This window comes from Hypanus sabinus, chromosome 3 (assembly GCF_030144855.1).
Source record: "Hypanus sabinus isolate sHypSab1 chromosome 3, sHypSab1.hap1, whole genome shotgun sequence".
NCBI classification, from domain to species: Eukaryota; Metazoa; Chordata; class Chondrichthyes; order Myliobatiformes; family Dasyatidae; genus Hypanus; species Hypanus sabinus.
The window spans coordinates 163,414,954-163,437,490 of NC_082708.1; the positions used below are offsets into that span (position 1 = coordinate 163,414,954).

General features: G+C 40.2%; 2 protein-coding genes across 7 annotated transcripts in view; one reads left to right on the forward strand and one right to left on the reverse strand.

Moving 5' to 3' along the window:
* The window catches only part of letm1 (leucine zipper-EF-hand containing transmembrane protein 1), a 173,207-nt gene that overhangs the window by 63,578 nt on the left and 87,092 nt on the right, over nt 1-22,537 (forward strand). The window lies entirely within an intron of this gene.
* Nucleotides 1-22,537, reverse strand: part of LOC132391861 (histone-lysine N-methyltransferase NSD2-like) — a 92,789-nt gene that overhangs the window by 51,980 nt on the left and 18,272 nt on the right. For both annotated transcript variants that reach the window (XM_059965562.1, XM_059965561.1), the window contains exons 3-6: nt 20,803-20,974; nt 14,145-14,314; nt 13,297-13,824; nt 2,278-2,434 (exon numbers count right to left, since the gene is read on the reverse strand). In XM_059965562.1, coding sequence (XP_059821545.1) covers nt 2,278-2,434; nt 13,297-13,824; nt 14,145-14,314; nt 20,803-20,974 — 1,027 coding nt within the window. The remainder of the gene's footprint in view (nt 1-2,277; nt 2,435-13,296; nt 13,825-14,144; nt 14,315-20,802; nt 20,975-22,537) is intronic.

The window sequence follows — 22,537 nt, forward strand, 5'->3', positions numbered from 1 at the left end:
CGTTGGTGAGGCCTAATGTGGAGTATTGTGCCCAGGTTTGGTCACCTACCTACAGTAAAAGATGCAAGTAAGATTGAAAGAGTACAGAGAAAATTTACAAAGATATTGCTGGCACTTGAGGACCTAAGCTATAGGGAGAGGTTGAACGTGTTAGGATTAAACCCCAGAATGTAGAAGCTTGAGAAGAGAGCATAGAACATAGAAATCTACAGCACATTACAGGCCATTCGGCCCACAATGTTGCGTCAACCAAGTAACCTACTCGAGAAGCTGCCTAGAATTTTCTCAGTGCACAGCCCTCTATTTTTCTAAGCTCCATGTACCTATCTAAGAAGCTCTTAAAGATCCTATTATATCCGTTTCCATGCACCCACCACTCTTGGTGTGAAAAACTCACCCTTGACATCCCCTTGGTACCTATTTCCAAGCACCTTAAAATTACACCCCCACATGTAGCCATTTTACCCATGGGGGAAAAGCCTCTGCCTATCCACACGATCAGTGCCCCTCATCATCTTATACAGCTCTATCAGGTCACCTCTCATACTCCGTTGCTTCAAGGAGAAAAGGTCAAGTTCACTCAAACTATTCTCATACAGTATGCTCTCCAATCCAGGCAACATCCTTGTAAATCTCCTCTGCACTCTCTCTATAGTTTCCATATCCTTCCTGTAGTGAGGTGACCAGAACTGAATACAGTACTCCAAGTAAGGCTTGATCAAGAGTCTTACCATTAATATTATATTCTGTCCTCAAATTTGACCACTTTACACTTATCTGGGTTGATAGTCCATCTGCCACTTCTCAGCCCAGTTCTGCATCCTATTGATGTCCCACTGTCACATCATCTGACAACACCCCAACCTTTGTGTCATCAGCAAATTTACTAACCCACCCTTCTACTCCCTCACCCAGGTCACTTATTAAAATCACAAAAAGGAGGGATCCCAGAACAGATCCTTGTGGAACACCATTGGTCACTGACCTCCATGCAGAACATGAACCATCTGTGGGCAAGCCAATTCTGGATCCACAAAGCAAGGTCTCTATGGGTCCCATGTCTCCTTACTTTCTGAAGGAGCCTTGCATGGGGAACCTTATCAAATGCCCTAATGAAATCCATATGCACTACATCCACTGCTCTACCTTCATCAATTGTATTTTGTTATATCCTCAAAGAATTCAATCAGGCTTGTAAGGCATGACCCACCTTTGATAAAGCTATACTGACTATCCCTCATCAGATTATGCCTCTCCAAATGCTCATAAGTCTTGCCTCTCAGGATCTTCAACAACTTTCTCCCACCACTGAAGTCAGACTCACTGGTCTATAATTTACTGGGTTACCTCTACTCCCCTCTTGAACAAGGGAACAACATTTTCAACCCTCCAATTCTCTGGTACTTCTCCTGTCCCTACTGATGATGCAAACATCATCGCAAGAGGCTCAGCAATCTCCTCCCTCACTTGCCACAGTAGCCTGGGGTATATCTCATCCGGTCCTGGTGACCTACAGAACTTAATTTTTTTTCAAAAAGTTCCAGCCCATCCTCTTTCTTAATGTCTATATGCTCAAGTGCTTCAGTCCGCTGCAAGTCATCCCCAGAATTGCCAAGGTCCATTTTCCCCCGGTGAATACTGAAGCGAGGTATTTAAATATCTCAGGAGATTTGATAGAGGTATACAAAATTATGAGAGATATAGAAAGAGTAAATGCAAACAGGCTTTTCCTACTGAAGTTGTAAGAGTCTACAACTAGAGGTCATGCGTTCAGGGTGAAAGGTGAAATGGTTAAGGGGAACAGGAAGAGGAACTTCCTTCACTCAGAGGGTGTTGAGAGTGTGGTGAATGCAATTTTGATTTCAACATTCAAGAGAAGTTTGTATAGTTACATGGATGGGAGGGATATAGAGGGCTATGGTCTGAGTTCAGGTTGATGGAACTAGGCAGTTTAAATGGTTTGGCATGGACTAGATAGGCCAAAGGGCCTGTTTCTGTGTTGTAGTTTTCAATGACTCTATAACATGCCATCAGAAAACTGGACTGGATTCCAATTTAACTCAGTTTAAGTATCCAGTTTACTCATCCATCTGATGCAATCACTCACCTGTCTCATCAAAAGGGCTTAGAAATACCATACATTTGAACTTTCATTTCACCTTAGTCTGAATCTAATCTGATATGCTTGCAGTTAAACAAGAACAAATTGAAACATTCACCAGTCATAAGAATAAAAAAAAACTTAAGCACAGGTCACAACTAACAGCTTACACTTACTTGAACCTGATGAAGGTGATTTGTGCTCTGTAACTGGAGTAACTATAGAGAACTTGGTATTGTAACGTGCTCGCTGTTTATCACTCAGCAAAGCCCACTGAGACTCAAGCAACTCTTCAATCTCCTCAGCAGAAGCATCTGGACGTTCTTCAGTTAACTACAAATGTAAAAAATATTTCAGATTTATTTTGCTCATTTGAAGCAAGCACACACGTAGGATTAATTCATGTTACTCAAAATATTACACACTAACAGTATAGAAAGATGAAACATAAAAATTACACTATATTACACAGAAGATAAAAGAAAATGATCCCATTAGTTGATACGACAGAGTATTTGCTACACAGAATATGGGCAAACCATCTAATCTGTTCATGATAGATGAGCAAGGGCTAACCTCACCTTCCAGCAGCTCCCCGGATGCAGACCTACATGGATTCACACCACCCTTCAGAATCCCAGCCACCAATCACCTTGCAAGTGAAGAAAAAATATTTTCCTTGTCTGTTCTCTAATCCTTCAACTAATTACTTCAAATATATGCCCCCTATTTTTGATGCTGCTGGTATAAAGTAATGTTTTTCCAAAGATTTAACCAGATTCTTTTGTACATTACCTTGCTGTGCCATGCTTTCCTGCTGACTGCGAACAGTTAATTTCTACTTTAACTGCAAATTTGTTTGATTTACCCCCTTATATTTAGGGTTAATACATCTTATTCTGAGAGAATTCTTCATCTACTTCAGTTGCCATGGGTTCTGTGAGCTGGTTGAAAGGATTTATAGCAGTGGTCCCCAACCAGTGCAGCTGACACATATTGTTTCACACCGCCAAATCGTATTATTTCCTCGTGGCCCAGTAGCACATGCTTTGCAGCCTGGTACCGGTCCACGGCCCGGTGGTTGGGGACCACCAGATCATAGGACTAACTACCCATGATAAACAAGCAACACAAAGTACAATACAGATAGAAAATAGATACTTCGCTTTAATTATTATACTATAATGAGCACAACTACATACTACTAAAAACAAAATAGGAAAAATGAAATTTATACAAATGTCCTTTTTTCTTCTTCCGAACAAGTCATGCAACAATCATCTCAGCCAGAGGTTACCAGAACTTATCTCAGTACAGAATGATCGTTACCACCACTTTCTATCAAGACAAAATCATGAAGATTTTAGAGCTGTAGCTCCTTAAGCCTCTAAAAGACAGAAATTGGTTACAAGTTGATCCAGACATTTGGTCTTGGTCTTGATGCATACCTGCCACACAAATCCTCTTCAGCATGCAAAGACTGCAATGATTCTTCCTATGATCCATGAGTTTTGAGGCACAATGTCATCAACTATAAGCATATCTCCTGGGAGGAAATTGCATCTTATACCTGACTGTTTTGAATGTTCCCGTAGCTGTGGTAAATAATTCTTGACTTATCATTTCCAAAACAAGTTTGACATGGATTGGACTTGCTTCCATCTACAACAAGCAGAAATAGCTTCCTTTTGGAAAACTCCCATCGGTAACGGTGGTGAGTTCCTCAGAAACAACAGAAGGTTGGATGTTAATGCTTCCAAATCATTTGGATCAGGTGATGCTTTAGTAATCACACAATCATTGATAATAGTCTCTTCTTCACAAAGAACTGTGTGAAAACCCACTTCATCAAGATTCTGTAGCTTCATGGTAGATTTGAGGACCTTTCTTACAGATCATGATAGAGAGACACTGCTTCTTCCTCATAGGATACTGATGCAAGGTGGTCATCAACATAAAAGCAACGTAAAACTTTATCCGCCACCTTGCAGCTGAACTGTTTATTATCTTCTGCAAATTTCCTAAGAGTGAAATTGGCACAGCTTGGTAATGAAGTTGCTCCAATCACATGTACCATCAATTTAAAAGTCCACCAACAGGTCACCAAAGAAACCTCAGTAGGTCTACATCTTCTGCTGGTACTTTTTAACCTCTTGAAAGATTGATTCAACATCTTACATAATCACCACTGTTTCTTTTCCAAATCTTGTTATGACTCCATCTGTGCACTAGTAAGATCTGGTCCTTGTAAAAGCTGAGCACAAATAGATAGCCCTTGTAAAGTCCATCCACAGCCAAAAACAACATGAAACCTCCCTTTTCTGGTGTGATAAACATCATGATGTGGAATATACCAGATTTCCCCATTGCTGCGTTCCAGATTCCCTGCTGGTACTCTTTCAGGATAACGTTTGGAGATGACAATCTTGTGGAGGTATTAGTACTGATATCACTCTGCAGGACTAGAAAATTGCAAAAATCATTCTACTCTTTAAGAAGGGAGGGAGGCAAAAGAAATTATAGCCCAGTTAGGCCGCCTTCAGTGGTTGGTAAGATGCTGGAATGTATTATTAAGGATCAGGTTTTGGAGTATTTGGAGACACATGACAAAATGGGCCAAAGGAGAGTCAGTAGATATTGTTTATTTGGACTTTCAGAAGGCTTTTGATAAGATGTAACACGAGGCTGCTTAATGAGGTAACAGCCCATGGTATTACAGTAAAGAAACTAGCATGGATAGAAGATTGGCTGTATGGCAAGAGGCAAAGAGTAGGAATAAAGGGGTCCTTTCCTGGTTGTCAGCTGGTTACTAGTGGTGTCACAGGGGGCGGTGTTGGGACTGGTTCTTTTCACGTTTTATGCGAATGATATGGATGAAGGAATTGATGGCTTTGGGGCCAAGTTTGTAGACGATACAAAGGAGGAGGACAGTAATGTTGAGGAAACTGTTTGCAGGAGTTAGAGATTAGGAGAATGGGCAAAGAAGTTGCAAATGGAATACAGGGTGGGGAAAGGTCATGCACTTTGGTAGAAGGAATAAAGGCGTGGACTATTTTCTAAATGAGGAGAAATTCAAAAACCAGAGGGGAAAGGGTCCTTGTGCAGGATTCACTAAAGATTAACTTGCAGGTTGAGTTGATGGTAAAAAAGGTGAATGCAATACTAGCATTCATTTTGAGGGGACTAGAAAAGAGACAATCCGCATGCGCAGATTCAACCAACCGCGGATCGGGAAAATCCAGAAGTTCTCTCTCCAGCACTCGATGCTTGAGTATGTACAGACTATGTTTTTTTGTCATTATTCCCTGAACAATACAGTATAACAACTATTTACATAGCATTTACATTGTATTAGGTATTATAAGTAATCGAGAAATGACTTAAAAGTACAGGCAGTCCCCAGGTTATGAATGAGTTCCATTCCTGAGTCCGTCTTTAAGTCGGATTTGAAGTCAGAACGGGTACATCCGGTATTATTTAGCGTCAGTTAGTCAAACATTTTTCTTAGTACATAGTACATATTTTACCTTTTTATGCATATAAAACACTTAAGAAACATACATATTTCAATAATTTAACCACTGTGTTGCTTAGTAATAATTGTAGCTTTCATCGGGGCAGGGCCTTTCACATGCTCCATTAAAATTGTTCTGATCGTTGACCGACTGTAGCCTAACGCTTTTTCAATGACCGATGGCGTTTCATCTCTTTCCGGTCACTTTATTACTTCCACCTTATTTTCAATCGCGATCGTGATTATTTTCGTGAACAGAAACACTGCGGATGCAAAGCTGCACCACCAGGTCCTAATGTCCACCGCATAGAGACGTTAAATAAAGTCCAGGGTACTGCTGGGTCCTAAAGACCACCAAACTGATACATGTTAAATAAGGGACTTGAGCATCCGCGAATTTTGGTATCCACAGATAAGGAGGGCCGACTGTATACTTAAAGCAGAGGTTGACAGGCTCTTGCTTGGGCAGGAGAATGGGGTTTGAAAAGGATAATAAATCATACACGATGGCTTGAATGGCTGTATTCTGTTCCGATTTCTTATAGTCTTATTTGTAATCCTCCACATAAATGAGAACCCTCAGTCATATAAATCTATATACTACTAAACTCTCATGCTCTGCCTGACTGTTTGTGACCTCCAATTAGCACAAATGATGCATTACAGCACTATTTTTGGCTAAATCGACTTAAAATGTGCTAACTTACAGAATGCAGGCAAAGCTCAGGGTTATATGTTTTGTCTAAAATTGTTCATTCCACAAAATCAACTGCCCTGTTCTCATCCGAGAGCCAATCCGCCATCATGGAAATCGGGACACGGCACCAAGATGCATGCGCATGACCAGCCTCAGCAGCGACAGCAACCGGAGCAAAAGGGCAGGGCAGCTCTATTTTGAGCAGTCACATATCACCATCAGCATGTGCGGGATTGGGATAGATCTGCCACCCATCAATAAAAGATCATAAAATCTTAGTGTAATGACGTACTTCTCCTTCAATAATTTTATTAGTTTCTGCATAAAGGAACACAGAGTACAAGAAGATATACAAGTAAAAAAAAGTACCAAACACATTGTATTAAAAATACAGTTACAATCGCAAAACCCTGTATTCATAAAAATTAAATTAAATTGTAATACTGAAATATAATAATATTGTTATACAGAAAAAAATCTAAACCCACTACCAAAGTCAGAGCTGTTAGGAAAAGCAAAAACAAAGGGGGAAGAATCCCTTACCAGATAATAAAATATATTATTAGCTACTATCTGTACTTTTACAACAAATCAAAGGTTTTGAAAATAACTCAAAAATGGTCCTCAATGTATAAAAGTCTTGACTAGATTCAAAAACTGAACATTGGATCTTCTCTAAATTTAAGCATGCCTTAACATCCCCTAACCCCTAATAACGTACTCCGAGACACCCACAAAAGCCTTTGCTGCAGTCAAAAGACAGCACTGACTATATCACGTCCATTTAGCAGAGCACCAACCACGTCATCACAGCTTCCTTTGGTATTACTGCTTCAAATCTTCCATCCAGCATTAGGGTGAAAAAAAATGGTCAGCCCAATTATGCCTTGTGGAAAAATTATGGTCAAGAGATGATGCCAAACGTCGTCGGGAAGCGGCAAGGAGAGGGAGAGAACAACAATTGGATGAGGCCAGGGCCGCACGACTCCAGGATCAAAGAATCAGGACAAAAAAGATGCGAGAAGAAGAGGCAGAGGAAAAGAGGCATGCTCGTCTCCAGAACGACAACAACTGGCACAGGAGGAGGAGGAGGGAGGAAGAGACAAAGAACAAACAGCAGAAGAGATGAAGATTCGGCACATGAAAGGACTGCACGTCTCCAGAATGACAACGAGAGGCACAAGGGTGGCAGATCAACCATAAATGTTGCCAGAAGTGTCCTTCAATAAATGAGGAGGAGCTATGTTTGTCTTGCTATACATCTTTCTTCTTCTTCAATAAACTGTTTTTTCTTCTTCAATTTCCAAAGCAAAGCAATACCAATAGCATTCAGGAAAATTCATCCTGGTCACATCAGATTGCACTACCTTTCTCTCAAACAGTGCCCCAATGGGTCACCCCATTGTCTAGTAAGAACTACAAAAGTTGCTAGGTTTAGTAAACAAGTCAAGAAACCAGAAAGCTCAGATATCAATTTTATATATTGCACCAGTGTAATGTAATTTCCTATTTCAAACCCGATGCTGAAGTTGGACAAGATGAAAAAGCAAAAATTAGAACAAAGAAATAAATTACGGATCCCATAGTTAATCAACACTCACGAGCTTTAACTGTAAAATGCAGAAAAAATGTTAGGCAGAAATAAACTCAGCTGTGCTGTCTCTTATAGCAAAAAACTTTAGTGTACAAGAAGCATGTGTAGTACATTGTAACTTGTAGTAATGACTGGAGACAAAGTAAGAATACATTCTCATCCTTTCATTATTATGGACTATGAAACAACCTAAAATAATTATGATTTCAACTAATTATTTTTGAGTTCTTTTAGTGAGTAGATCTCACAGAATAACTAGGATTCTCACAATGAATTACTTTAGTACATCCCATTGAAAAATGCAGAACAATTCCAATCTGGTCAATTAGCACCCTAAACATACACAATCAACAGGCAAATGTTGTAATTGCTTTGAGTTGTTTACCAGTAAATTGCTCACTGATGCTCAATTTAGGTAAAGCCAGGAGCATGCATGTTCAGATTTCATTTCAACCTTGGACCAATCACGAACAAAAAAAAAAGCAAATTCAAAATGAGGTGGGGGGGTGGGGGGAAAGAAAAATCACAAAGACTTGTGACATTAAGTAACCTCAGCAAAACATTGGAAAGTAAGAGAAAAATTCCCTCCCCAAATATTGGCCCCAAAGATTATCCATAAATCACAAGGCATTAGAATAATATTTTTCAAAGCCTGAATGACTCCAGTTCCATTAGCACTTAAACTTAGATATGATGCACAGCAGTCTGCTTGGTTGGTTAATTGGTCATTATAAAATGGTCCTGTGATTAGGCTAGGGTTAAATGCGCGGGTTCCTGGGTGGCACAGACCATTGGGCTGGAAGTGCCTGTTCCACACTGTATCTCCAAATAAATAGTCGGTCCTCCTTATCTGCAAATTCTGCATGTGCAAATTGCGAAAACCCAGAAGTGCTCTTCCAGCACTTGTTGTTCGAGCATGCACAGACTTCCTTTTTCCTTGTCATTATTCCCTAAACAATGCAGTATAACAACTATTTTACATAGCATTTACATTGTATTAAGTATTATAAGTAAACTAGAGATGATTTAAAGTACACGGGAAGATGTGCGTGGGTTATTGTGGATCGGGATCGAAAAAAATCTGAAGTTCTCTTAGTAAGCAAGTCGGAACAGGTACATCCAGTATTATTCGCATCAGTTAGTCAAGCATTTGTCTTAGTATATGTTTTACCTTTCTATGCATATAAAGCGCTTAACAATGTATGTTTCAGCGCTGGACTCGGGAAGTTCCCAAGCTCAATCTAGTGACAGACCGCTATCAACTGCGCTCTCCACCATGCCGGGTTGATGTGGAGGATCAAAACCCCAAAACCCAATAATTAAATCACTGCGTTGCTTAGCAATAATTGTAGCTTTCATCTGGGCAGGGCCTTTCTCACTTTATCCTTTAAAACTGTTCCGATCGTTGACTGACCGTAGCCTAACGCTTCTCCAATGACCGATGGCATTTCACCTCTTTCCCATCGCTTTATTATTTTCACTTTATTCTCAATTGTGATTGTAATTATTTTCGTGAACAGAAACACTGCAGATTCAGAGCTGCGCCGTTGGGTGTTAATGTCCATCACACTGAGACAGGTTAAATAAGGTCTGGGGTTCCGCTGGGTCCTAAGGTCCACCGCATTGAGAGGTTGAATAAGGATCTTGAGCATCCGTGTTTTTTGGTATCCGCGAGGGGTCCCAGAACCAATCTCTCGCGGTTAAGGAGGGCCGACAGAAAACCCTCGAGCAAAGTCAAAGGTAAGTTGTTTCCTAATCAACACCTCATGGTGCTCTGTCAAGATAGTGCTGGTAAATTCCTGTTCATCCAGCCTGGAATATCTAATAGAGAAGTGTCACCTATATTACTTACCACAGAAGTTCAGCTATCCTGACAGCAGTCTGCATTTCACCACAGGCAGATGTGAGGCCTGCACTCAATGACCTATACTCTCTGGTCAATGGCCTTGACAGTAACTTCAACCAGATCAACATCCAAGAGTATACAGGCAGTCCCCGGGTTACGTACGAGTTCCGTTCCTGAGTCCGTCTTTAGTCTTTAAGTTGGATTTGTATGCAAGTCAGAACAAGTATATCCGGTATTATTTAGCGTCAGTTTGTCAAACGTTTGTCTTTATAGTATATATTTTACCTTTCCATGCATATAAAATGTATGTATTCCAATAATTAAACCACTGTGTTGCTTAGTAATAATTGCAGCTTTCATTGGGGCAGGGTGTTTCACATGCTCCACTATTCTCACTTTATCCAATATCCTTTAAAATAGTTCAGATCGTTGACCGACTGTGGCCTTACGCTTTTCCAATGACTGATGGTGTTTCACCTCTTTCCAAATGCTTTATTATTTCCACTTTATTTTCAATCACGATCGCATCCCATCAATGGAACAGAAACACTGCGGGCGCCGGCTCCTGAGGTCTGCTGGGTCCTAAGGACCACCGCACTGACATAGGCTAAATGGGACAAGTGGGGGCTATGCTGGGTTTGGGTATTTGATCCTCCACAATATTCCGCGTGGTATTTAAACTGGAGGTGGCAATGTTTTTCTTTTTAAGAGGTTGAGTTGTGAGCTCAACAACAACCTGGCACGGGAGCAAATTGTCACTGGATCGAACCCCGTTCTTGAGCCCGGCGCTGATCTCACTGCGCTACCATCTGACCGGAACCGGGGCGGGGGGGGGTCAGCATGTATCTTATTAAGAAAAATTTAAGCCAAGTACAAAGTTAAACACTCAACACAGTGTCAACGGCAACGACTTAAAATAGCGTACAGCTTCACAGTCCAACTTAAAATGGCGGAAGGCGTAGCAATTTGACTTAAAACGGCGGATGGCATTCTCCTTCCTCGGTTCGCAAGTACGAATTGTCTGTAAGTCGGACGTTCGTAACTCGGGTACTACCTTTATTACTAATATAGTAAGTGCTTCACCCATTTGAGCAGTGGGCCAAACATCCTTGACAATTGCTATATAACCATCAAAAATGCCTACTGAGCAACCCCTGCACCAGCTCCACTGCCCTCCAAGTTTGGTAAATCAGACCACCACACTGCACTCATTCTTCCTGATGCAAACAAAAACTGAAATGATACAGGATATCTGTATAAGAAATCAAGATACAATCTCCATAAAGCTATCAGGAATGCCAAGGGGCAGTATCAGACCAAAATAAGTGTCCTACACCAGCTGTCAATTATGGCAGGGCTTACATGCTATGATAGTCTATGAAACAAAATTAGTCAGCATAGTCGACAAAAGCACATCCCTTCCTGATGAGCTTAATATGTGTACACTTTGAACCGAAGGGGATTAGAATGTCACCACCTATCCTGAAGCCTCCAATGCACCTGAACTCACAGTCACTGCTGCAGATTCAAGATCAGTATTCCAATAGTGAATCCTTGGAAGCAACTGGCACAGCTGGTACCCAAGTGTCCTTAGACTCTGTGCAGATCAGCTGGTGGGGGTATTTGCAGACTCTCCATGTTGCAATCTAGAATTCCCACTTGTTTAAAAAGACCGCCGTGGTACCAGTACTTAAGAAAAACAAGATAACTTGCCTTAATGACCACTGTCTGGTAGCACTTACATTTTGAAACCATTACATCCTTTACATCCACCAGTTTGAAATATTAACTCCAGCCTAATAGACAACCCACTGCAATTCTCCTACTGCCAAAACAGGTCTACGGCAAGTGCAATCTCCCTGGCCCATCTCCTCTGGAACTCCTGACAGCAAATAAACTAGGTCAGACTATTGTTTGTTGACTAGAGCCCCATGTTCAATACTATAATTTTAAGCAAACTCGTCATCAGACACCAGATCCTGAAAGTCAACGTCTCTCCCTGTAACTAGATGCTTGATTTTCTGATCAAAAAACTACAATCAGTAAAGATAGACAGCAACATCTCCACCATGATTATTGTAAACATTGGTGCTCCACAAGGTTGTATCCTCAGCCCCTACATTATTCCCTGTACACTCATGACTCCATGGCTATTTTCTGCTCTAACTCCACCATGTTTGCATATGATAACACTGTAATCGGTCATATTTCAAATAACAGGAAGGAGATAGAGAGCTTAGTGAGATGTTGTCAGGACAACAACCTCTCCTTCAATGTCAGTAAAATAATCAAACTGGTCACTGCCTACAGGAAGGGAGCAGTGCACATGCTCCTGCTTACATCAACAATGCTGAGGTTGACAGTGTTGATAGTTTTCAAGTTCCTAGGAGTGAACATCATAAATAGCTTTTCCTGGTCCAATTATGTTGATGCCACAGCCAAAAAAAGCTCACCAGCACCTCCCTCTACTACCTCAGAACATTAAAGACATTTGGGATGCCCCTTTTGAGCTTCACAATTTTTTAATCAATGCATCATAGTAAGCATCTTATTTCGATGTCGTATGGCATGTACTCTGCCTGAAACTGCAGTTGTGGACACAGCTCAGCACATCATGGAAACAAACTTCCCCACTATGAACTCTGTCTACTCACCTTGCCAAAGCAGCCAGCATAATTAAAGGCTGACCCATTCTGGACATCCTCTCTTTCTTCCTCCCACACATTACATACAAGAAACAAGATTTGAAAGCGCATGCTACCAAGTTGAAGAATAGCTTCTCACCCACTGTTGTAAGACAATTGAAAGTTTCCCTTCTACGATCGTGACCTCATAACTTACCTTATTGTGACCTTGGATCTTACTGTCTAACTGCACTGCACTTTATTCTGTAGTGTAGCACCTTAGTCTGGTTTATCTTGTACTACTTCAATGGACAATTGTAATGAATTGATCTGTATGGATGCTATGCAAGAGACATTTTTCACTGTACCTTGGTATATGAGATGATAATAAACCTATTTTTAATTTCTGCCTATATTAAGCTAATATCATTTGCAAGGCAGAACACTACATTTATGGCCTGGACTTACTTTTGAATGTGTTTAATATCTAAATGTATGCAATTAATTTCATATTAATAACAATCAAAGAAACATTTAAGGCCTCATTCCACAAGATATATTTCTGTAGCAAACCAACGTCTTCAAATTTAGATAATAATGATTTCAATCTACTATCTCCCACTGCACCTTCCCTGAGCCCTCTAACCTCCCAAGTTCAGCATTATGCAGTGCTAAATTTTAGTCACTGCACTCTCTATCAAAACAATAAAGAGCAGGTCATTAGCAGAGAAACACTAAGTAGAAGCAACTTGTAAAAAATTTTAAGTGTTTAGGTGATCATTTCTCAAATGAATAAAATTCTCTTAAAAGTTACCCAAGCATTTTTCTAGCAAACAGCAAATATCAATTATAATGTCTCATTTACAGAAATGACAGATGATCACAATTTTTCTTGGACAGTAGTTTTTAAAAACACAAACCTCATCTCTGTGTTTCTGACAGAAGGCCATGAACTGAGCAAGGACAGTGTCACACTTCCTGGTCCGCTGACTGGCTACTCCATGTTTTCGCTTAGCCATGGGGGAGCTTGCACAACTCTCAGAATCTGATGATCTACAAGATGTCCTGTCAATTGAATAACTTTGAGCAGAACCTTCAGTAGAATCCACAGTCCTAGTTAAACACTCTTTTGAAGGGATCTTACGTTCATATCCTTTTGAACAGCGCCTTTTATTTGGTGCGCCATTTCTTCTCCTTGCTCCTTTACTGCTTGAGAGACCGTCTTTTGGAGCTGGCAAATCTTCAGTTGGCCACTTACTGTTCTCTACAAGTTCAACAGGAACACCAGCCTCTTTAGCAACCTGAGGTGGTAATAATGGACGATCACAATCATAAACAAAGGTATATTTAGCCTTTCGATTCTCAGGGGTCATTGCCAGGGCATTCTCAGCTTGTGCAATGCCTATATCCCATTGAAGGCGAATTCTGGCAGGAATTGGTTTTAGAAGCTGAAAAAAAAGAGTAATTTGATTTTCAAAGGTACACTGGAATTACAAAACACTCAATAAAACTCTCTTTGGATTGGACCTAAAGGAAACAGATGTTGCTAAACCTTTAATGTTTTACTACAATCAACCAAATAATACAAAATAATAATTAAATTATGAAACCGCTTTTTAATTCTTTAGAAAATTGCAAATCTTCTGGCTATTCAAAAAAAACATGATATAAGATTATCTGAAGTAAAACTAATGTAGAAAGTATGTATGAGAAGATTCAGTATGTAGGAAAAGTACAAATAATAATCATTAGAGAGCTCTCACCCTACCTTGTTTTTCTCTGCCTTTGAACTTGCATGTTTGGCACTCTCCTGGATTAACTCATCATACTGATGAGCACCTAAAAAGGGTATCATACTCTTTTCAAAAATCCAGGCTCTTTCTGGAGCTTCTCCAAAAAACTGAACGTGGTACTGACGACAAGTAGACTTACTCACAACTGAAAATTAAGAGAAAAGAATCCTCATTATTTTAAGAATGACGCAACTGATTTTAGTGAGTGAACTGTGATATTTTGGTCTGCATTATACCTAGTTTCCAATTGACAACGACTTATAGCATGGAAATAGGCCCTTCAACCCAACTGGTCCACACCACCCACACACATCCTCCCTGTTAGTTCCAGTTGCCCGCATAACCCTTCAAGCCCTTCCTCTCCATGTAGCTATCCAAATGCTTCTTAAACATTGCAACTGTACCTGTCTTGACCACTTAATCTGCAATCTCATTCTAAGTATTCACTACCCTCTGGGTAAAGTTATCCCAATCATCTTAAAATCTCTTCCCTCTTATCCCGTATCTGTGCTCTCCAGTTTTGACCTTCTGACCTTGAGGAAAAGATAATGACTGTCCCCTTATCCACACCCCTCACAACTTTGTAAAATTATGAGGTTACTTCTCCCTATAACTCAGGCTTTCCAGTCAAGGAATGATCCTTGTAAATCTTTTCTATACTTTCCCTACTTAACAATGTCTTTCTTAAAACAGTGTTACCAAAATAGTACACAATACACCTAGTGCAGTCTCACCAATGATGTGCATAACTGCAGCATAGTGTCCCTACTCCTAAACTTGATGCTCTGACTGATGAAGGCCAGCATACTATATGCATTCTTCATCTCTCTGTCTATTTGTGCAGCCACTTTCAGCGGACTAAGCACTCGTACTCCTAGGTCCCTCTGTTCCACCATGCTTGTGCAGTGAACAGCAGGGCACTGGTTAGTTCCACTCTGATTCCAATGTCCAAATTGCATCAACTCACACTTACCCAAGTTAAAATCCATTTGCCACTCCTCAGATCATCTTCCTAACTGATCAACATCTATGGCAATTCATTATAACCTGCTTCACTATCAACAAGACACCCTAATTTAGTATCATTAGCAAACTTGTTAATCAGCCCATGTTCATTCACATCCAAATGACCACTGTTGAACCCCTCGAGTCACAGGTCTCCAGTTGGAGAATCTATCTTAAAAAAAACTATCTTCAGCTTCCTATCATCAAGCTTATTCTGAATCCACCTGATAGTTCTCCGTGAATCTTAAGTGAACTAATCTTCCAGATCCACTGAAATGCAGGACCTTGTTAAAGATCTTACTAAAAATTAATGCACACATCCACTGCCCTGTCTTTCTCAATTAGAGGCAGGATTTATCAGCATAGCCTAACATAGTCAACGTGACTTTGAGAGAGCAGGTCTGGCCTCCCAAGCCTGATGGAATTCTTTGAGGAAGTGACAAAGCATATTGATGAAGACAATGCAGTGGATGTGGTGCATATGGATTTTAGTGAGGCATTTGACAAGGCTCCTTATGGTAGGTTCATTCAGAAAATCAGGAAGCAGGGGATCCAGGGAACCTTGGCTGCATGGATTCAGAATTGACTTGATCGCAGAAGGTGGTAGTAGACAAAGAATATTCTGCCTGGTGGTCAGTGACCAGTGGTGTTCTGCAGGGATCTGTTCTGACACCCCTGTCCCTTATGAATTTTATAAATGACTTAGATGAGTAAGTGGAAGGACGAGTTAGTAAGTTTGTAGATGACATGAGGTTCGTAGTATTTGTGGATCGTGTAAGATTATTGTAGGTTACAAAGGGGTATTGTTAGCGATGGTGTAGTGGCATCAGCACCAGACTGAGGCGAATGGTTCTGACTTCAAATCTGGCCGGCTCCTAACATGCTTTCCATCCATGCTGGACTGAGCGTTGAGCTAGCAACTCAGTCCCATAAAAAAAACAGAAAAATGTTAAGCAAACTGGAAAAAAAAAGCCACCCGAAGTACCAAGGTGCAAAAAGGAACAACAAAGGGACATTATTAGGATGCGCAACTGAGCTGAGAAGTGGCAGATGGAGCTGAAAACAGAAAAGTGTGAAATAATTTGCTTTGGAAGGTCGAAATTGAAGGCAGAATTCTTAACAGTATGAAGGAACCAAGGGATCGTTCCCTTAGATATGAGTTCACATCCATAGTGCCTCCAAAGTTGCAGTGCAAGTTGATAGTGTGGCCAAGAAGGTGTATGGTTCATTAGTCAGGATACTGAGTTCAAGAGCCATGAGGACTCCAGTTAGCCACGAGGATTGTCTTCAGCTCTGGTCACCTTATTGTAAGTACGACATAGAAGCTTTAGAGAGGGTGCAGAAGAGATTTACCAGGATGCTGCTTAGATCAGACAGCATGTCTTATGAGAATAGTTTGAGTGAGTTGGGGTTTTCTCTTTGGAGAGGAGGATGAGAGGTAATTTGATAGAGGTTTCTAAGATGCTCAGAGGCATAGACAGAGAGGACTGGCAAAGACTTTTTCCACAGGATAGAAATGACTAATATGAGGGTCATAAGTTTAAAGTGTTCACAGGAAAGTAAATGAGGGTTGTCAAAGGCAAGTTGCTTTTTTTCCCAAAAACAGAGCGGTAGGTGGATGGAATGCACTACCAGGGTGGTGGTAGAGGATGATACGTACATGGATAAAAGAAAAATCGAGGGCTCTGTGGGAGGGAAGGGTTAGATTAATCTTGGAGTAGGTTAAACCTTGAGCCAAACGACCTGAACTATGCTGCACTGTTCATGTTATGTACCCTTAGTTACACCCTTAAAATAAATCAGTAAGATTCACCAAATGCAACTTCTCTTTGTCAGCTTTACAAACAGGCTCATCGTTTCAAATTGATGACATCCCAAACAATTCTGTGTTACTGTTTATACTAATTAATCTGTGGGAGAAGTAGAATGTGAACAGCAGTGTTTGTTACACCCAACAACAAATAGGTAAAGAAAATTAACCAGTAACAACATGAATGCTGTTTGCAGCAATTTTAACACTGTGAAACAAAGTAAGGTTCATCACATACAAGTCTGAATGAGAATACTCGGAGTGAAATAAATAAGGCCACAATAAATTTCAAAATGAACTTGTTTGTGGACTGAGTACAAGTACAACATAATAGGATATATAAGCTTGGTTATGGCAACAAAGCGTGGGACAAGTCTACATTTATCGGGTAGGCAGGATGAACTGGCCAGGAGAAATGCAACTGTCTAGAAGTAACCATCAAGACAAAGGTTTCAGTCAAGGACAGGTAAGAGAAAAGGAAAAGTTACAAATGAACAATGAGATAGTCTAACTTGGAGCCTAATGGGATGTGAACACACTGGTGATAATGACAAGTGATTAAAGACGTATACAGATCGACAACATTCTGCTCGTGCAGTGACGGAGCCCAATAAAAAGGGTGTAGTGCAGGAGCTGCGGTGGGAGTTTTCCCACGGTTTAAGCAAGTGTTCAAAGTTCAAATTAAATTATGAGGGGTGATTGATAAGTTCGTGGCCTAAAGTGGGAGTCAATTAGAAAACCTAGCACATTTATTTTTCAACATAGTCCCCTCCTACATTTACACACTTAGTCCAGTGGCCGTGGAGCATATTGATCTTGGACCTCCAGAAAGAGTCCACAGCAGGGGTGATTGATAAGTTCTTGGACTAAGGTAGAAGGAGATGAGTTATACTGCTCTTGTTACATGCACATGCAGTTCAACTCTCGAGTGAAAATGCAGAAAGTTTGAAGTTAATAACTCATCTCTGTGTCCATAAGACTCTCAAAGCTGCTGCGCAGGTTGACAGTTTTGTTAAGAAGGGTTCTGGAGTGTTGGCATTCATCAACCATGGGACTGAGTTCAAGAGCCATGAAATAATGCTATAGCTATACAAGACCTTGGTCAGACCCCACTTGGAGTACTATGTTCAGTTCTGGTCACCTCACTACAGGAAGGATGTGGATACTACAGAGAGTGTGCAGAGGAGACTTACAAGGATGTTGCCTGGATTGGAGGGCGTGCCTTATGAGAATAGGATGATTGAACTTGACCTTTTCTCCTTGGAGCGACAGAGGATGAAAGGTGACCCGATAGAGGCCTATAAAATGACAAGGGGCATCGATCCTGTGGATAGGCAGAGGCTTTTTCCCCCCAAGAGCTGAAGGTGCAAAATTTTAAGAAGCTTGGAAATAGGTACCGAGGGGATGTCAGGGGTAAGTTTTTCCCTCACAGAGAGTTGTGGGTGTGTGGAATACACTGCCGATGGCGGTGGTAGAAGTGATTTCAATAAAGTCTTTTAAGAGCCTCTTAGGTAGGTACATGGAGCTTAGAAAAATAGAGGGTATGTGCTAGGGAAATTCTAGGCAGCTTCTAGAGTAGGTTGAACAGGTTACATGGTCGGCACAACATTGTGGGCTGAAGGGTTTGTAATGTGCTGCACATTTCTATGTTCTATATTGGTACACAGAGATCGAAAAAGCAGAGGGAGGTGTCAGAAATAGACTAAGTGAACTTAAAGGCAGGATAGAAATTGGAGACAAATTTGGTGAAATTGACCACCTCAGCAAGGATGCACAAAGCAGCACCAATGCAGACATTAATGTAGCACAAGGCAATTGGAACACATTACCAGGGAAGGCTTAGAAAATTGCAGGCATAGCTGGGGCCTATGGCTACCGCTTGAAATTGAAAAAAAGAGAGAGGAGCCAGAGAAATTGTTAATGGTGAGAACCAACTCTGCCAGACAGAGGAAGATGGTGGTGGAGGGGAACTGATTGCAAGGTTTGTTAAGAAAGAAGCAGAGAGCTTTACGGCCTTCTTGATTGGAGATAGAAGTGTATGGATATCCAGTCTTTATAATGAAAATGAGGTAGGCAGGGCCAGGGAATTGAAGATTGTTGAGCAGATCAAGAAAATGTGAAGTGTCATGGATGTAGGTGGGAAGAAACTGAACCAAGGGGTTGTTGATTGTATCCAATGCTTCCGGTGAGGCCTCCTCTACAATAGTGAAACTATTTTGTTCCAGCATGTCAGTCCATGGCCTCCTCCTTAGCCACAATGAAGCCCCTCTTGGGGTGGAGGAACAGCATCTCAAATTTTGTCTAAATAGCCTCAAACCTGATGGCATGAACATTGACTTCTTATTCTGCTATTTTTTTTTGTACCCTCTCCCTTCCCCCATCTTCTATTACCCACTCTGGCCTCTTACCTCTTCTCTCCTGCCTATCACCTCCCCCCATTGCTCCTCCTACATTCCTTTCTCATATGTTCCACACCCCTCTCCTATCAGATTCCTACTTGGCCAGCCTTTTACCTTTCCCACACACCTGGCTTTACCTATCACCTTCGAGCTAGTCCCCCATTTTCAGTCCTGAAGAAAGGTTTTGGCCTGCAACATTTATTCATTTCCATAGATGCTACCACTATCACCTTGTGCATATTGCACTGGATTTCCAGCATCTGCAAAATCTCTTGTGGAGTGGTAGTTATCCATTAAGCAAATGAAAGCTGTAAAGTGATTTAAACTAGACATCAATAAGAAAACATCACAAATCAATTTGCACCGAAACTGAAGGTGGAAACCCATATGAAAAGCCTATTTTGGGGAAGGAAATCTGTCAGTCTTTCCTGGCGTGTCCCATTTGCAAATTCTAACCTACCAGTGGGGGAAAACTCCTAATTGTTTCCTCAGTTCAAGAGCAATTAGGATAGACAATAAATGTAGCAACTCCCATTGCCATGGTGCTTCAACCAAAATTGCGGACTTTAAGGAAGGGACAAGGAACAAGGTGATGTGCTTAAAAGGGATAAGGGCACATGGGTTAATAATTTACTAAGGTGATAGCTGGTGATATGGGTCTGGTAGTAAGCTCATGGGACAAAAAACACTATTGACTAGTCCTGTAAATTCAGTAAAATGACCTCATTATCAAGCCAGGTTTTGATGGGCCCTGATAATTGATTAAAATAATCCAGAATCGAGTTATAAATTACAGAAATCTCATTTCCATGTGACTATGTATTCTAAAGGAAGATGTAGAGGGCAAACATCACTTCTAACTCACTTTTCAAACAAAATGCTGCTCTTCCTCTTCATTCAGTCAGCACCAGAAGGTGCACTAGATGGGGTAGTCACTTGCAGACGAAAGAAGAGTGGCTATGCTTAAGGAAACAAGTACCTTGAATATCCCTTGGCAGAGTGGAGAAGAGGATGAAGGGAGCCTTATCCAAGGGGCTTGTTAATAAAATAATAAGAAATCTAGCAACACTAAAATATTGAAAGAATTTAACAAGTGCTAGGAATGAAAACACTCAAAGTGTGAAAAATACAATGAAAATAGAAGACAAACCATGTAGATAAAAGGGAAAGAATAGTTGAGGTAAAATAGGGACAGGGCTCTGCATAACAACAAAATGTACATGGAAATGTAAACAATTGTATCAGCCCCTCTGGTTGAACAGGCATATCACAATTAAAAGTAGAGCAATGATTCTTCTGACACATCTCTAAATGTTAGATATCTCTCAATTTAAAGGTGCTTGAAAATTATTCAACTGGCTAAAATTGGTGAAATTGCATGATTCACCAACTCAGTATTTAATGTGTAATTTTAAGTACCTTTTACTTTTGTGTGGGTACCCAAGATAGGGTCTGAGGAAATCATACAAGCCCACCAAGGATAACCAGATACTTTTGACCACACCATGTCCCCAACATCGTATTTCACTGGCACATCCTTCTCCTTGGTGTCTTCATCTTTATCTTCTTCATTCACTTGGTCTTCTTCAACCTATTGACAAAAGTAGAAGTGTAAGATTGAACTTTTGAAATCATTTAAACTTCATTGTAGGCATCAGTGAAAAATATTATTAAATAATTGACACGTTGATAGGTATATTTTGAAAAATGTTTAGGTGACAGTTAAAAAAATACTTGCAGTTACAACATATTTTTCTTTTGAAAGTCAAAAATGTCAATTTGAATTTAACAACAGCACTTTAATTTCTGATTTGTAATCTAAATACAGTGGATTTTGGTTAACTGGGACACAGCGGGACCAGTACATTTGGCACAGTTAAAAGGCTGCCCCAATTTGCCAAAATTTCATTGAAATAGTTAAAAAGGTATTAAAAAGATAAACTATCATTACCAGTTTCAACTTGCGTATTGAAATTAAACAGAACAAATCAGAACACTACCAATACTATAAAACTGTGCATTAGTTCCTAATAGTTATCTAGAGGAATTCCTCCTTTGTACACTGCCATGTCCTTGTTGAATGACTGTAAATGAACATAATTGATGCAGGCACCTGGTGCAGATAATGAACTACCTTCATTCAATGCTTTCGACACTTGCATTTCCCAAATTGTCTTTTTTATTGCAACATTCAAGATGGTTGTCAATACTTTCAAATACATTCAAATCTTCATAGTTCCTAACTTGTTGAAGTAGTAATATCATTTCATTTTCACTCTAAGCAGTTTCTGATATCTCCAGGCCTGAATGCTTGAAACTGCAGTGAGTAATACAATTCTGAATTGTCTTGCTGCTCATTTCTTACTATCAGTGACAAATATCACTGCTTTTTGAACAGAAAAAACCCCACATGCAATTGACATAATTTATAATCTGTTCGCTGCACGGTGTAGTTTCTAAAGGCCACAGAAGTGCATGCAATTGAAGCTAGTTAGAAACTGTTCAGCAAATCTTCTGTTCCAATTAAGTGGCATGGTGTCCCAAATAAACAAAGGAAATACTGACTATTTTCTCCATTACTTTTGTTCTTTTGGAGTTCTCCCAAATAAGTGGCTGCCCCAATTAGCCATAATCCACTAGACTTCACCAAATAATATATCCGCTTCAGTTGACAGTGAAAGTATTTTAATTGCACAAAAACCTTAATTCTTAGCCATACAGTAAAACAGCACATGATCTTTTGGGAAAAATCTTCAGCTTGAAATATTGTCTTTTTGATATAAACAGTCATATTTTAAAGAGAAAAAGCATCCTCAGCTATTTATCTATATAAAATGGAATAAAACACAGAAGACAGAAAACAATAGTGTAAACTAATTTAGTATGTTAAATTAACTAAAGAAATATCATTAATTTATAGGAAATAAAACGCAGGAAATTGCAACTATTTATGCCTTCAGCCCAGAACAGGAGCTCCCGATCTTTTTTATACCATGGACCCCCACCATTAATAGAGGAGTCTTTGGGCCCCAGGTTGGAAACCCCTGGTCTAGAATGAAATCTTGAGACACGACAGAGCTGTTAATACCTCTTCAAGAGGCGGTGTTTAACCAAAATTCACATTACAATTTAGTTCTTAAATGCAAGCCACAGT